The sequence below is a fragment of the Mastacembelus armatus genome, chromosome 17, assembly GCF_900324485.2.
Source record: "Mastacembelus armatus chromosome 17, fMasArm1.2, whole genome shotgun sequence".
Classification (NCBI taxonomy): domain Eukaryota; kingdom Metazoa; phylum Chordata; class Actinopteri; order Synbranchiformes; family Mastacembelidae; genus Mastacembelus; species Mastacembelus armatus.
The window spans coordinates 20,817,228-20,834,511 of record NC_046649.1 but is presented as its reverse complement, the minus strand read 5'-3'; the positions used below and the strand labels follow the sequence as shown (position 1 = coordinate 20,834,511).

At 41.0% G+C, this 17,284-nt stretch overlaps 1 protein-coding gene and 1 long non-coding RNA gene across 2 annotated transcripts in view; one reads left to right on the top strand and one right to left on the bottom strand.

Moving 5' to 3' along the window:
* Positions 1-9,927, top strand: part of LOC113134632 (uncharacterized) — a 25,401-nt gene extending 15,474 nt beyond the window's left edge. The window contains exon 4 of the long non-coding RNA XR_003296080.2: positions 7,900-9,927. This is a non-coding gene — a long non-coding RNA (uncharacterized LOC113134632). The remainder of the gene's footprint in view (positions 1-7,899) is intronic.
* On the bottom strand, positions 7,863-17,284 carry kcnj9 (potassium inwardly rectifying channel subfamily J member 9). The gene is made up of 8 exons (XM_026314012.2): positions 17,203-17,284; positions 16,089-16,474; positions 14,487-14,700; positions 12,880-13,081; positions 11,703-11,895; positions 11,124-11,321; positions 9,647-9,777; positions 7,863-8,162 (listed from the first exon to the last, which is right to left on the bottom strand). The coding sequence occupies exons 2-8, from the start codon at positions 16,384-16,386 to the stop codon at positions 7,896-7,898; spliced, it is 1,503 nt and encodes a 500-aa protein (XP_026169797.1). The 5' UTR covers positions 16,387-16,474; positions 17,203-17,284; the 3' UTR covers positions 7,863-7,895.

Sequence of the window (17,284 nt, the reverse complement as noted above, 5' to 3'; positions counted from 1 at the left end):
ATTGATCAAAACTCACCCAAGCACACACACACACACACCCCCCTCACCCAGCAGCTGGGGGACGGAGGCCCCTCATGCACAGCCAGGCCTTGCAGACTGCATGCACAGGTAGTGGCCACTGTAACACATCAGCACTAGAAGGCAGCACCACCCTAACTGCTAAGGGAGTGTACCTACATCTTACCTAGTGACAGGGAAAACAGAGCGCCACAGATCAGGCTAATCAGAAAAAACTGCTTATGCAAACTCATTTAAAGCACAAGTTCAGCACGTTTCCTATTCACGGCACTTTGTTAACTAAGTCCATCAGTTTCCCTTCAAAACATCTTCACCGTCATTTCCCCTGGATGATAACTCACTGTATGAAAGAATAATGATGTGAAATAGATCTGTTGTATCACAACACATTGGTATCAATAATATATCACTGTTTAGGGAACAGCTGCCTATGCATAGATACAGTATGACCCACTATAGCCCTGCTATAGCCTGCTGCAGTCTTATATGGCACAGCCTACATTAAAATTGACTGCTATGAAATGATTTTCAGATCACTACCTGCTTCGCCCTGCGCCTACCAGATAAAAACCCTCTACCTGCACGCACTGTAAGTTGAAAATATAGTCAGCGGTTGTTTTGACGATTTTGTTTTGTCCAAATCATAACCCCGCTGCAAATTCTCCCCGAGAAATGCACGCAGCGCAGCGGCGAGCGCACCTCCGCCGCCTCGCCACAGCAGCAGCGGCAGCAGCGGCGGCGGCGGCTCGGGTCTGTCGAAGGGCGAACATTTCGAGGTGTGTGCAAGTTGACGCCCGGTGAACGAGCAGGTTTTGCAGATGCGTCTTCGCCGACTGTGAGTGTTTACCAAGACCCGCTGCCCTGCGCTATCCGGGAGGCTACGTGAGGCACGAAAAAACACACAGCAACCCCTCCCTAGAATTAAGGCAGTGTCGGGAGAGCGGGGAACAGCATGCAGCAAGGATGCCATAACATTGCAAATAGGAATATGGGCGTAGCGGCAGAGATACGCATACCTGGGAAGATGCTTGGCGCGGCCGTCGCAGTTCCCCTGCGCCCAGCTTCAGCTGCTGAGACTGAGAGCACTGCACAGAGCCTGAGCCGAGCATGCCTATTGGTAGGCAGAGACGCGCTGGTTGCTGGCTGCCTGGACTGGGCTCTCCTCACTACAGCTGAGGTGGGGTGGGCTCCTCACATGCAGGCAGCTACAGAGGGATGTCAGAATGGTTTCTTCCAAACTCTTTCTCCCAACTTTGCTTTTTTTCATAGCAACAGTCATTTTTTCATTCATTGTGGCACATTGACTGGAATGATAACTAGAAGCATGTGGTGCTGTGAGCTACATGAAACCCTGAAGGAAACACACCTTATGCATTTCTACAAGAAAATTCAGCCACTGCTTGTGCTTATTTTTTGCTGCATTACTCAATCCGTCTTTCTTTGACAACTGCATGCGTCCCTCTCGCATCTTTTTAAGTTTTAGTTGTGCACTATGGCAGTGAGCAGTACCGCGCCCTTGGTGATGTTGATGACTCGTCACTGTGTGTGTCCCCCCTCCCATCCAATGCCAAGACAGCTTGGCTAATTAAATGTGCTGGGCTCAGGCCTTCCTGTGCCAACTGTGACATGCTGCACTCTGAGGGATCCCTCGTTCGGAGTAGTTCTGGGCAGCACATCCCAGAGATCCACTCACCGTTGGGGAGGTGGTGTAGGATGACCCCAGGACTGCGCCCATTTCACTTTTTTTTTTAACTTTTCAGGCAAGGAGTTTCATTTACGTGCATCTACTTCTGGGAGCTGCTCAGTACAACCAGTGCTGGATGGCGAGTGAGTCCCACCTCTACTGATCAGTTAGAGATGGTAAATATAATGGCAATGGCCACTTTTATGCTGTGCTAGTGATGAATGATGATTGGTTCCTTTTGCTAGGATCAGTCCAGGCTGAAAAAATAAATAAAATTCATTCATCTTGGAAGCAGTGTCCTCCAAGTGCCGAGATGTCTTGACCCAGTGCAGGCCTTATTCTAGGACACCTGGTTGTCAGAGTCAGCTAACCTGAGTGCTCTTAGCTTCGGCTGATTTTCATTCAACATCTTAAATACATAGCTGAATATGCAAACCACGCATGTGCCGCTGTCGACTCACATTTGATCCTCCAGTCAGCCTGACCAGACGGATTGTACTTGGAAGGCATTGGACACTATTGTGATGCAGCACCCTCATGCTGTCGATCTTATGGTTTGATTGGGATTTCAGGCACTTCTCTGCTACAGAAAATGATAATGTGCAGAAAGTTTTGGAATTCAGCTTTTAAGCTTTTCTCAGATGTGTGCATGTGTGACAAAATGAGCTCAGCTCAAGGTTCACCTGTTACGTTGCTCACGCTTTTATAGTGAAATTCTGCTGATGGAGAACATGGAACGTAATTGAAAAGCTCAGAAAAATAGTTAAGTGGTCCTTGAGTTGGCGTTATTCCAAAAATGTTCAAGAATTAACATGACCACTTTGTCATTTTTGCAGTTTGGTAAAACAGGGAGCTTCCTTTGTTAATAATTTCTCACGCTGTCAGGCTGATCTGGACAGTTTTACCCAGGCAAATATATCATGCATGTTACATCCAATAAGGATTTCAGTAAATAGCCAAGTCAGTGCAGTGTTTACTGAGTGATCAGTCTTTAAGTTTGTATTGTTAGAGCCCAGCAGAGGGTGAGATGCCGTCATTTAACACCTATAAAAACTGTAAAGGAGAAAATTCTTGAGGTTTCATGGATCCAAATCCATGATGTCAGATTTATTTATCATCTCCACTTGATGCTTGTTCTTGTTTTCACACTGCAGCCTACAGCACGTGTCATATTATACAGCGTAACTTTTAGTATCTATCAGTGTATAGATATGTTGGTTTTATGTTAGATGTCTGGCCATTTTACGTGCTGCTTGCCAGGCACACACACCAGCTGAACACAGACCGCTGTAGCAACTCTTCTCCTGCTCCCCGTCATACTGTCAAGGCTCTGCCAGTGAGACCCATCTCTATGGTAACATACAGTAACTTATGCCATTTGGTGGATGTTTATGTGCCTTATAGTACTTGAGTTTATTCTTTTTTTTCATACACTTGGCAAAGGTGGATTATGTTACCTTTTATTTAGCACTAATCTAATTCTTTATTAATTATATTAGGGATATTTTCTCCCCAGCACCAAGTTAAAGGACCTGTACATATGCTTTCACTCCACTACATAAATATATTACCAGTACGCATTTGGTTCGAGTCTGAAGGGCTGTGAACATGTACATTTCCTTCAAACATTCCCTGTTATCTTTGCCTTTAAAATGTGCTGTACATTTTGTTTCAGCATTTCTTCCTGAACTTGGAACCAGCAATTAACAAAACAATCTCACCATTCACTACACTGCTTTTCCTGCAAAAGGTGGAGGGAGGGCTGGAGCTGATGCCAGCTGACACTGGGTGAGAGACGCAGTACATCCTGTACAGGTTGCCAGTTTATCACGGGGCCAACACATAGAAGGACAAACACATGCACAGAGCTTTCTTACTGTGAGACGACAGTGCTAACCACAGCCCCACCACGCTGCCCCTGTCTCACCTCAAAGGCTTTTAGTAGATCTTTTAGAGCTCATCTGATGATATTTTTTTAGCAGATGGAATTGGCACAGTTGTCATGAAATAGAAAATTAATTGAAAGCTTAAAAGCTCCAGAACTAAGTGGACTGGAGATTGTTTTGCCAGGAGCTTAACGTTGTCTTTTGCACAGCTGGGTCCTGCTCTTGAGTAAAACTCCTTTTGCTCTGATCAGGACTTGATCATTTTCACTGTTAGTCCTCCATTAGGCCTGGACTTTACTTAGTGATAGTCTGTAGTTTCTATCTGACTGCTGTGGCAGTGTGACATACTGTATATTAATGTTTGGCAGATGGAAAATTACTTTGCCTTTTTCATAGCCTGCTGCATGCTACAGTGGGTGGTCTAACACCTGTATCAGCTCTGCTCTACTTCACATGGCAGGCTGCTTTTAACTGGCTGGAGGCCTTTGCTTCTAATTTACTGCTGCGACTAAAGGGCTCTGAGATATGTCCAAGAAAAAGCCACAAGATAACTGTGGAAGTGAGAAGGCCTTTTTTATTATCAGATGGTGAACTCTGATCAAACACTGTATTTCTATTTACACCTTTTGGAAAGATATGGTTTGGGAATTTGTCAGGCAAAGGCTTTTGGGCTTCACATTACAGACTTTTATGTAGTGATTGAACGTTGATCTTTAATTGTGCTTATTATGAGAGCTACAGGTGAATATCTGAATTCAGATTCAGTTCATTACACATTCAAGAAATGTTGCTGCGTATTTTTCACATAAGGAATTAAAATCAGACTAAGTTGTTCAGGATTTGGCGAAGGCTGGTGGCTTTAAAATGCATGATAGTGGACTATACAGGAAACTGAATTTGGACAAATAAAACCAGCAGGAAATCTCATTAGTGTATGGGACACCCTTAAGGTTTTAGGTACATGATGGTCTCAGTTCAACACTCAGCATTTGAGTAAGTGTTTCCTTTAGCTCTGATTTATTTCTGCTAAAACCTGAAGCAATTCACAGGTGCTTTAGCTGCTAAATGATCCGCTGTGTTTACAGAATACTGACTAATTTTCTGCGTCAGGTGTTTTGTGCTGGACTGGGAGTATGGAGTGGACTTTTTTGAGGTTTTTGTAGGAAAATAACATTGAGAGTGGTGAGACTGAATAAGAACGATAAAGTCGCACACGTAAAATCAGAGCAATGAGCAATGATAAATCCACTCTAGAGCTGAGAGAAACTGTACGATAATTCAGTATGTTTATCAATATAAATGATCATTTTCACGAGTGCTGTCATTTGATTAAGGTATTTATTAGAAGAACATTTCCACCAGGAGCCATAAAGCACATTAACATAATGACTGTCAGTTTGTCTCAGGCTTTACCTGTTTACACAATGATGAACTTTGAAGTGTCCATTTAACTATCAGTGCAGTAGGTTTTACATTGACATTTGAATGTAAATGTCTATATACCTTAACAGCTTTTAATATTTAGTATAACAGTTTTCGTGTGGAAGTTTTTTTTTTTACATTTTCTATTTGGCTTGAAGTGAGTGAAACATTGATTTTGGCTCAGTGGGGATCATGCAAAGCAGCCTCTCATTAAAATCATAATTAGAACTTGGAAATGACACATGGGGTTCAACTCTGGGGTGAACTGAAAATCACTGATAACTATTTAAACTTCCATTTGGCCTTTCACACCCAAAAAATATGTCTGATCTCACACAAGGTGAGGTGAGCGTGAAAGTAACATGTCTGCCGAGGCTGTATGTTTCCAGCATTAGATGAGATTTCTTCTCTGTTCTACTCAAGAGATACATTTACAACTTGTCCTGTTTCATCCTTGTCAGTAACCAAAAACTCCAAAAACTGGCTTATTTAGATGCTAAAAATTGTATTTATGTATGATTTTTGACTTATTTCTATTGAGACAAGATCAAAAATAAGAAAAACTGTCAGTGACCTTCATGACTTCTGTGTCAAGGGCATTCGTTCTTTTCCACCTGAAGGACACTGCTGTGCACCACCGTCGTCCGTTTTTACACAAACATCAAACAAATTCTCTGACGAACCTCATAAAGTGTCCTATCAGTCGTGATGGTCCAGTTCAAACGCACATTAACACACACACAGATAAACACACACACTCTCTGCCCTCTCCCTGTCCCCAGCCCCAGTTGCCTTGGAGACAGCTGAGAGGGGGACCCCATCTCATTACACACCAATAGGGCTGTGCGACTGGCTGGAGGAGGAATTGTGGGATTTTATTATCGCCACCTAGCAGCCAAAATGGAGAAAAACATGTCTTCTTTTTCTTTTTTTTTAAACTGGGATTCTGCCTAGTAACACAATATGCTGACTTCCCCTGGTACTTAGATCCAGCCCTGAATTTCTAATGCTGCACATCTCACTGTGAGGCTTGACATGAGACAAATATAAAAAGTTTAATATTGGAGGACTGTGGATCAGTGGGTAGAGTGTGTTGGCAGTTTGATCCCCAGCTTTTCCAGTCGAGGTGTCCTTGGACAAGACTCTGAACCCTAAGTTGTTCCTGGTGGTTGTTAGTGTGGGTTTGATGGTATGGGCCTAGTATCAATTAATAATGTAAAGATGCTTTTAAAAGCAGTCAAATAGTCGCTTACTAGCTAATCAATCAATTTGCTAGAAGTTAATAAGGAATAAAGAGGAAAAAGTTTCACACAAGGATTATTTCTATATGTAAATATTCATTTTCTATATAGAAACAGTTTACATCTAGAAGCCAGTGTGAAAATAATTTAGGACACACACTGCAGTGTTGTCCTTAACTATAATTCTGAAATACTAGTATTTTCTTGGCATTTGATGCTCTTGAGGGTATGATATATATATAATAAATCTTATTTATTTATTTATTATTACAGCTTTATTACTCTTTGAGCAGTGTTTTATTGGGTGGTAGAGGTGAAGCAAATTTTAACAAATGTATATACTGCTAAGATATTTACTCTTTAATATAAGTTTAACCCTTTATAAGGTGGTTATATAGATTTAACTGATCTGTGAAATGCAGTGACATAAAAGTATAGGTGTCTTAAAACTGTATCCCCCTTTTTCAGAACCAAGTACTTTTCTCTGAATCCTGAGACGTTTGTTGGATTAGACAGTGTGTACGGATGAACACCACACAATGTGAGACAGTTGCTCTGGAATATACTGCAGTTTATTAATTCTAATTGGTGCCTTATAATAAATATTAAAAACATCAAGTAAAAATGGCCACATATATACACAGCAGCAGAAGCAGGGTTAGGGCTGAACTGAGCAGGACACGGTTGTGCTTTTAATTTCTATTTGGCTGGGGACAAAAGATAGATAATCCTTGTGCTACACGTTGTATGTGAAATGAAGCCACAGACACACTCGAGTGTTAACCTGTCTCTATGTTAAAGATTTTAGATATGTACTATTCTGCATAATGTGCTGAGTGAGGTTAGGAATGTCAGCAAATTCATGTTTATTAACAAACATAATACTTTGTGCCTCCTGACGATAAATTGTTTATACTCAGGGCATGGAACCAGCTTTGTTTTCCAATGGCTACAATTCACTGGCCACTGTCACTAGTTTGTCAAATAGTTTTTCTAAATGTTTTCTAGCACCAATTTTTTTTGTGTTTCTTTTTTTTTTTTTTTTAAATTTTAGCATACTACATACATTTGGGCTGGTGTTACTTTTCCACCCTGTTAATACCTGTTTTAATGTACAATAGATCTTAGGACAATCTCTGTATCTAAAGAAACTGGGAGATTACTACAATTCCAGTCTATACCTCAATATCATCTAGTGATATTCATGCACAGGTAAAGTTAAATTATCTATGCACTGTAACTTAAACATGAACTAACCATATATTTCACTTTGCACATACATACATCCTGTCCATAGCTTTTTGCCCAACAAGGCAAATGACTTGTAACTGTTTAACATTCCCCCTTGGGCCACAGGATATACTATTGTTGACCCCACCGAAAGCATAGTATTGTCATTTAAATGTAAATATAGGCAAGGGTGATTGGAGCTAACACAACCATCTGAAAAGAGATAGCACACATAACATATACGTATAACAAAGATCAACATAGAAATCAAGAAATAAACACCTTCATATGGTAACATAAGATATGACATATAGTAAAGAATTGTGGCTAATGAAACTACTCAAGAAAAGATCTGCAAACACTAACCGTCATGTGGTGGTGATATACTAAAGGTCTTTGTAAACATTCTCTGTTCTAGGCCTCTGACTCGGACTGATCGGTGGCGACGCTGCCGTTTAATTCTCCCAGTCCTGTTTGCTCCTGGATATCAGTCATTTCTCCGAGAATGAAGGTCGGCTCTCCTCCTTTGCTGTTGGCCGAGCTGCTGTCTGGCTGCTTGGCCGCCTGGTTGGCCAATGTGGGCTCTTCATCCAGCCTGCTGGAGATTGACCAGTAGAGATGAGCATCAAGTCTAGCTGCAGCCAATGAGAGCTCTCGTGCCGAGCAGGAGGGCGTGTCCACCTTGGCAAGGAGAACATAACAGCTGGTCAAATCACTAAAGCATCGGTTTCAATGTCCAGAAGCCACATTCAAAGACACATTTTGACCATGTCAGCATCATGGCTGTAGTGATCTCTGTTGATCGGTCAGTCCACCACTTTGGCTATGGGAGTGTCATCAAATTTGCCATGAACATTCATTGTCCCCAGAGGTTGACTCAAAAAGACTTTTCCTCTACCAAAACCTTCAGATTGACATTTCCAACTGTACTGCATGGAATTTAGACCAGGAGTTCATGTCCTGCTCAGGAGGAACTGTGATTACTTTGGTGATGACTTTTCTTTAACTAGCATCACCATCAAATATACATATTTGTATATACTAATTAGCAAATGTTGGCATGCTACCATAGTTAACATTACACCTGCTAAACATCAGTGTTTTAGCATTATCATTGTGACTGTGTTAGCGTGCGGATATTAGCATGTAGCTCAAAACATCACTGCCAGGGAACAGCAGCCCAAACAGCACCACTACAATTAATCCATATACCTGACTCATCTATTTCTACAGCTCCAAGTTGTCTTGGGGAAGTTGGTGGCAAATAATCAATAGAAGTGAAACATGATTTGCATATTTTTAATCTGCATTTGAAGCATTTCTTTAAAAAAAGATATTGCATTATGTTTTTTGCTTTATTTCGATTGTGCCTTCCTCTTTAGTTGTGCACGTTTCTATTAAGGCTCATCTCACGAGGGGCATGGCAAACTAGTTTAGGCTATAAAGTGTTACTATGTGGCATCAGTTCATGTAACATACTTGTCCCTACAAGTATAAGCATAAATAATCAGTCAGAGTTCCTACATTTCCCAGCATGCCTTTTAACAACCACAAGAGAATATGAGATGTCAGCTCGTGGTTACATGTGTAGGTGGAGACAGGAATAGGGATAACAGAGCAAGAGCTGTTCCAGTTTTCCTTAGTCAGACGTCATGTATTTACTGTGCATTCGTCTCTGCTGATGCTACTGGCAGAAAGAAGCTCTTGCTCTGTGATTCTGAGGGACTGACACCAAAACCTAAAACCTTTTCATTTTATTGTTCACAAGTTTTGATGCATTTTTTACTAACACACATTACACTGCTATTATCTGAACACAGTGTCATATGGTCTTCGTCCAGACCAAATTTAGAGACTCTAAAAGGCGATACACACCGCCAACAAAATGTATATTATTAGTAAATCTGCTGTTACGCTGAGCTTATCCTTTAAAATAAATTCTAGGAAACAGCTACACAGGCTTTACTTTTTCAGATAGAAAGACTGTGATATATAAATAAACCACTATTGAATTGATTTTATAGATCAAGTATTTGACCCTGATATCAGTGAGTTGCAACAGTTTGATTCCTGTGTCATAATAGACAGCTCACCCAGGCTGCAAAGTCAAACACCAATATTAGTCTTTAGTAAGCCCTTGTCTCACCAGCTTTAAGAGACATTACCTCAAACGTGTGATGAAAGGCTCCGTAGTCAATGTCAAAAAAACCCTCTGCCAGACACATCATTGGGCTGAATCTGTGACCCCACATCACCTCCTCTGCTAGATAGGAGCTCCTCGCCTGACACGTCATCCCTGAACACACACACAAACCAGTGAGTACATAAATTCATGTTACACATCACTCCCAACAACATTTACTCAGCACAGGATTGACTGAGCTTAACTGGCACTAAAAAAACTAAGCAGAAATCAAAGCACCACATCTGAAACTGTAATGCAGAGATAATAAATTTACTCATTCAGTCACAAACAATTTAAGTGGAAAGCTGTCATTATATGAATACTCTCTGCAGCAGAGTTATTAGACTGTCAGCTACTTTTTTGTAACTCTCCATAGCACTCTGAGTAAGGGAATCAATATTTGGAGTAGGCAGAGAGTCCACCTTTACCTCGTGGAGATGCATCATGAATAGCTCTGATACACTGGATTCTTGCCAAACAGAGAGGAACAGTTGAATATATTACCCTCTCAGAATGAAACTGACAAGACGATATGAAGAGGGAATAAAGAAAAAGAGATACACACGGTTCGCCCAAACGCGTGCATATAGCAAATACAGCTAGCTGGCAACTTGTCCCAGCCAGACCAGTTTGGATTTAGTAGTTGTCAGACAGTAAGACAAGTACAAGTCAATGCAGCCAAAAACATTAAATAAACGTTCAAGAAAAAAGACAGAGGTGTTAAGCTGCCTTTAAATATGTAGCTTCTGAGAAGAGCTGTGACCAGACTGTTTTGCTGTGAGTGACTTTCCCAGTGAGTACACTGTAAATCCAGACCTCTTAAAATCTTGATAAGCCTCTAGAGTGTAAGACCTCAAAAACATCCACATGGTCGGTGCCAGTGATTACTATCCAGTTTTGTTCCCACACATTCACTGATCTGTCTAAATATATATATATATATATGTGTGTGTGTGTGTGTGTGTAGTTTCCATGATCACAACATTACAATGTACACTGAGTTGAAGAGCTCTCAAACAGAAATTGTCAATCTAAACTTGGACATCATTGAAGAGGAATTTCATTTTCTAATGGATGGTTTTAGAGGATATGCTTTGTATAAAACAGTGATGGTATTACTGTTATATCAGATGTGCTTTTATGTATTTATAAGATTCATTTCCTAATGCTCAGTTCTTGTTGTTGTAGCAAAACATGCAGTTATAGCATAAGGGCCATTATAATTTTACAGTCAAATTCAATTTTCAAGGTATTATTTCTTATACAATTGAACGAGGATAGTTTTCTTATTTCATAACATGTTTATCATTTTATATAAAAAATACAATAAATAATAAACAGGTATTCCCCTTTGGGATGTACCTGTAAACAGTTAACACTGAGCACTGAAGATGATTTACTGGGGAATGAATGGGTTTTAGTTTTGTTCATAACACCATGTTTAACCCATTCCTTACCAGTGGCCTCCACCATTCCCTCCAGGATAACCACAATCTCAAAGTCCTCCTTCTCCAGTTGGGCTTGCGACATGTCCCAGAAGGGCGAGCGTGCATTGATCTCATGGGAGATCACTAATGGCGAGACCAGGAAGAGGCGATCGTCACCTGTCTCAAAGCCCACGCTGATGTCTGTCTGATCCAGAGGGATAAACTCACCTGGGGGAGACAATAAACTGACAGGTGAGAAAAAGGGAGAAGAAAGAGCTTAGGAGAGAAAATGTGTTTGTACATAATGCCACAAAAATCACCTCGAACAGGAAGGAAGGAAAAACCTCCTGACTGGTTCATATCAGCTAAACTGTAAGCTACTCTACTATTTGTGACTGTCTAAGAGCAGTAAATACAAAACCTGCTTACCTGGAAGCAAAATGATTGTTTTTATAATATTCTGAAAAGATCATTTGTAATTACGTTCCTTTCCACCCCTGAGAGCTGTCACGGTGGCAGCAGTGCTGTGAGCTGTAGTTTTCACAGAGTCACTTTTGGTATTAAATAAAAGAGGAATTAATTATTAAGTGCGTGCTCCGGTAGTCTCACCCTCCTGAGTCTGTTTGGACTTGATGAGTTTGGCTCTCATGTTGGCCCCTACGATGTGGGAGCTACGCAGGTCGCCGACCCTGAACATCAGGCAGAGTTTGTCGTCTCTCAGAGAGATGACTGCGTGTTTAGAGAACACCAGCGTTTCAGCTCGTTTGTTGGGCTGGGAGATCTTCACAAACATACAGCCAACCTGGACAGATGGGAGGGTTTAAACCTTAAAGAGAGATGCTGTCCTTTATTTTTTCCACTAAGGAAAACAGCAGAGGATCAGTGAAAAATGAATGCTTACTTGTTATTCAGTATTCTTAATTAATGTGTCAGCTAAACAGACAAATAGTCCTCATGTACACTACTACAGCTGGAAAACATTCATTATGAGGGCTCCATACAGACCAAGCTTATTCATTTTATCAATAGAGCTATTTTCATTTTTCACTGATTCAAACAGTAGTGACACTTAAATTAACCTCAGTTTCAATCATGTTTTCATAGTAAAACAGCCCACATTTCCATCAGTTGCTAAAATGGCAAGTTTCCACATCTCAAACATGCATAAACATGACTCTGCCTGGGCGTCAGTGTGTGGATTCCTCAGACGAGTGAAAAATCCTGCTCCATCAACACTTTCAAAGGAAATATATGTTTTCAAAAAGAACAGCATCCACAATGAATTAGTGAATTCATTTTTTTGGTTTTGTTTTGTTTTGCTTTTGTCTGTATAGTATTCATACATTCGCTCGTCTCTTGGCTCAAGACAGAAAAAGTAAGTACAGTTTTATTTCATAAAGCTGAACTTACTACATGTACTGTTTTAGCTTGTTGTTTTACTTCTGGTATCACTTAGTCAGGTCCCTTGAATGGCCACAAAGCCAATGTTTTCCACTTTTTATGTTTCTTTAAGCTGCAGCAGGTTCCAGAGTCACTATGACCTTTTTCCAAGTATTCAGTTAACTGTGAAATCATTCTGCACAAATCTTCCTATATGATCATGTGAGTTTAGGTTTTATATCAAAATGCTTAAACTTTGATTTAGTCTAATAGACTCAAAATACTTTGTAAGATCCAGAAAGGGATTCAATTGTCTTCTTTATCAATAATATTAACATTATAGTGTCTCTTCAAAAAATCTAATTATAGTTATTATTGACTAACATGTGCCAGCCATGGTGCTCACCATGAAGGCGTTGACCATTGATCCCAGTATAGCTTGCAGCAGCAGAAGCATTGTGCCCACTGGACACTGGTCAGTGATGACACGGTGGCCGTAGCCAATGGTGGTCTCTGTCTCGATGGAGAAGAGGAAGGCCGAGATGAAGCCATTAACATTGTTGACGCATGGTGTCCAATTCTGATCCTCCAGATGGTCCAAATCACCCCTTGGGAAGAAAAGGAGGAGAATGTGTGAGAAAGGGAAAGGGGGAGGTGACAAAGTGGGTGTCAAGAAGGAAAAATAGACAAGGTGAGAAGATTGATATTTTTAGACCAGGGGTGCAGGAGTATACAGTACGTGTAATGATACAACATATCTCTCCTTCTGCTTTCCAGCTAATTGTTATAATGAATTAGTGGTAATCCGATTCATAACGTTTAGCCTTAATGATTACCCTAACATCCATGCTGTCACTTTTTCTCGATGCAGCAAAAACCTACTTTGTCCGTCGTATATCATCATATACAATATCTGCCGGTTTTTCAGTCTGCACCACTTAGAGTCTGCGGTTTTTCCTTCCAAACACACACTACACAGGCTAATGTCCCTGATTAACACGGCTCCAGCCAGAGAGCTAATTAATGAAAGTGGTGTTCAGTAATTTATATGATCTATGACTTTTATTGACCTGTGTTGGTGACCAAGGAATTGCAGCAACACCGACAGCTCTTTGGCACCACCAAGAGTGGCCTGTAATTGATAAAAAAAAGTCCTGATTTTACGAGAGGAATACGTTAGCTAAATTAGAGCAGGGGATCCAGCAGACACATCTAGTGAAGAGGCAACACATCGTCCTTTAATATATCCTAACAATAATTATTACCGCTCTGTCATCTGCTTCTTTGGCTGCATGTTTTGGCCTCATTGCAAAAATGGCTTGTAACACTCACACACAGTATTATCCTCCATCTTTAATCTGTTAGAAAAGGCTGGGTTATCTTGTGATTATTTAATTAAATGGATGGTTTGACATTTTCAGAAATAAGTATTTGCTTTCTTGCCAAGAGGTAGATAAGAAGATCGATACCACTCTCGCTACATTAATATCACTCTAGTAATATTATATTAATATCATTATAAAAATAAAATCATGTTAATATCACTCTACAGGCAAGAGACTGTTAGCTTAGCTTAGCATAAAGGCAGGAAATAAGGAAACAGTCAAACACAATTTAGGAGTAAAAACATTTTGTAACAAAACTACAATAACCATCTCTTACTTGTAGCATGTTTAATAAATTGCTATGAGAGTGGAATCCATCTGCTTGTCTAAATATCAAGAAGATGAAAATGCATAGCTGGCAAACTCTTCCTTTAAGTACCTGAGAGGAGGAACAGAAAAGAAGATGCAGCTATTTAGGAAAGTCTTGTTTTGGGGAATACACACGTTGCCACAATATCTGAAAGTGACTTTTAATTATTATTGTCATTTTGAGACTTCAGATGATGTTCATTGTCATTGGGAATTAGTCTGAGTAGTGTTCGGTCATACTGAAAATGTTTTGACCCCTACATGGCTCAGGACCAAAGCAGCCCAAATAAAATGTGTGTCCTTCGTTAATGAATCTTACCTGCAGTAGGCTATGAGATACCAGATGGCCCCGAAGAAGAGCCATGTGACAGCATAGGCCATGACAAAGACAAAGAGCGAGCAGCGCCAGTTGAGGTCCACCAGTGTGGTGAAGATGTCAGTCAGGTAGCGGTAGGTTTCCCGCATGTTACCGTGCTGCACATTGCAGCGACCATTCTTCTCGACATAACGCTGCCTCTTACGCCGAGTCCGAGCTGCTGAGAAACAAGGTGATAGGGTGCCAAGTGAAACAAGAGAGGGACAGAGGAGAAGCAACACAATTTGGTTACAGAAGTTAGGATAAGTTATGAGTTGTATATATAAAGCTGAAAATAAGAGCTCTGACTCTTGTGGAAAACCCCTGCAGTCTTGGTTTTGAAAATTTTCTCCAGAAACAAGCATGAAGTCAAGTCTTCATAGGTGTGTGTTGTGTAACCCTGGCTTCCAAGAACCCTTTTCAACCCCCTCAGAAAACTTTAAAATATACGCAGGGTCTGAGTTACCAAATATCTGAAAGAGTTTGCTGTTTGAAGCTTCATTTCAAGTCTGACTGCAGGTTGAATGAAAGCACGTAAAGAGATTGAAGGATAAACAGAGGAACGTGCCAGGGGACAAAACTACTTTAGAGAGAAGCAGTGTGGCTCAGAGTAAAGTCAGGCTAGTGAAGAAGGAATAACAGAAATCAAAACAGGCAGGTGAGGAAGAGAGAGCAAATGAAGTATGATGGGACAACATCATCAAACACTAACAGAAGAAAGGCTTTAGTTACTGTACCGTCCAAAAGGCTATTGATGTTTTTCTTCTTTGTAGAGCCTTTTTACTGTAGATGCACCCTATCAGAGCTGTGATTATGGCATAAGCAGGATGCAAAACAATTGTTTGTGGATTTAAACAAATAAAAATTGGTCTAAAGGAATATTCCAGCCCAAAATACCAGTCTACTTGTCTTTTCTATGATCAGCTTCTGCTGCATGTTCATATTTTAGTTCAAATTTCTAAAAATGTAGGTCCTTGTACGTTTGCTACTTTTTGAGATGGTGACACCAGAACCGTTGAAAGGTTTTCTGTTGCCTAACTTCACTGTAGCTCAACTGTAATAGCAGTGTCCATGCACAAAAACAACATATGCCCAAACAGCCAAAGCGACACAGATTTGCGGTTCTTTAATTAACAGTTTTATCTTTTTTTCAGAAAGATGTATGACAATGAGCAGAGAAACTGGAGCAAACAGAGCAGGGCTACTGGAGAGGCCTAATGAAAAAATATGTGCAAGACAGTTGAAATCGCTGAAGGGTGAAGCACTGCAGCATGGTCAAAATTAGAGGAGATTCACAACTATTGCAAAAGAGATGAGGAGAAAAAAGGAGGTGCACAGGTCCAGTCAATACTACTATTAGAGAAGAAACGATAATGCACATTCCAGAGTCCGTTAATAGCTGCCTGTGTCTGTAGAGGTTAAATGTGCACCAACAGAATCAATAGTTATGTTCTTGCAACCTTCAATCAGCTTTGTCCAGACTTGCAGTGAACAAACAGCAGTTATTTATTTAACCATGTACCAGTCTCGGGACCATCAAGGATAGGAAGTCACACTGTCACTCACCCCATCCAAATCGCCCCCTCTCCTTCTCCACCCCCGGAGTCTTCTTCCTGTGCTGAATGGCTTTGGCCTCCCGCTCAGCCAGCTTGTCCTGGAACGACCTGTTGACCCTGGCCGAGGTTGGAGGGGACGGTGCCGTCTCTGTGGTGACTACGTGACCCAGCTCCTCCGACAGGTTGAAGACTCCCGTGGAGGCGGTGGCCTCAGTGGCCACCTCCACTTCCTCCCCTTCCCCTTTCTCCTCCACGGGGAGTGAAAGGGAGTCAGGGTGGCAGGGTAAGACTGAGTTCTCCAGTGCCATGGCCTCAAGTGTATTAGCGTGTTTTTGAAATCTTCCCTATGGCAGTCCAGTAGCTATTGATTGGACCATTTGTTTGCTTGACTGAAACCTGGAATAGAAAACAACACAGTTACCACATGAAATGATTAAATTAATGAGCAATTCACTGACAAATGATGAAAAGAAACAGAAGCCTTTCACCTCTGTTGCCCCTTTAATTCATCTTGATATATTTGTCCTTTCTACGTTAACAAGGACTGTCTTTTCTGTGTTGCTTCTCCTGATGATTGCACTTCCTGGACTCTACCAGTCATTTCACTCAATTTAAAAGCAAAATGAGTAAAAGACAAGACTTTGACAATTAGATGCTTGTTTCTTGGAAGGAAAGTCTAACCCTGAAGCAGTGTGTCATATGCACATTAGAGCCATTTTCACTGTGTTGCATGTTTCCTAAAATGCCTTAGGGGGTTGTGTGTGTTGTCTATATGTGTGTGTGGACTTACTGGCCAAACTACAGGCCTACTGGGATTTCTTACATAAGCCCCATGTAAGTCCAAGGAACTTGAGTTAAACGTGTATGTGGACATAGAGACATGGTGTGTCTATGAAATATTTGCACAGTAAAATGGAGTCCTCGTCCTGTGTAGCCTGGAATAATGTGCAATAGGTGGATGGACGCAACAAGAGACTGACTGTGACAATCAAGATGACGCACTACGCCTGATGGATGGATCAGAAATAGCTTCTATTATAAGGTGTCTGTTATCCAGGCTACAGAAAGCCAGAGGCTGAGCTTGTGGATTCATGTCATTCAGCTAAGAAACAACAGATTCTTACCTGCTCAGTGAAGCAACTTGTAGATGGAAAGGACCTGGGTTGTGCAGATGTTCTTTCATAAGAAAAACGGATATCTGGTCCG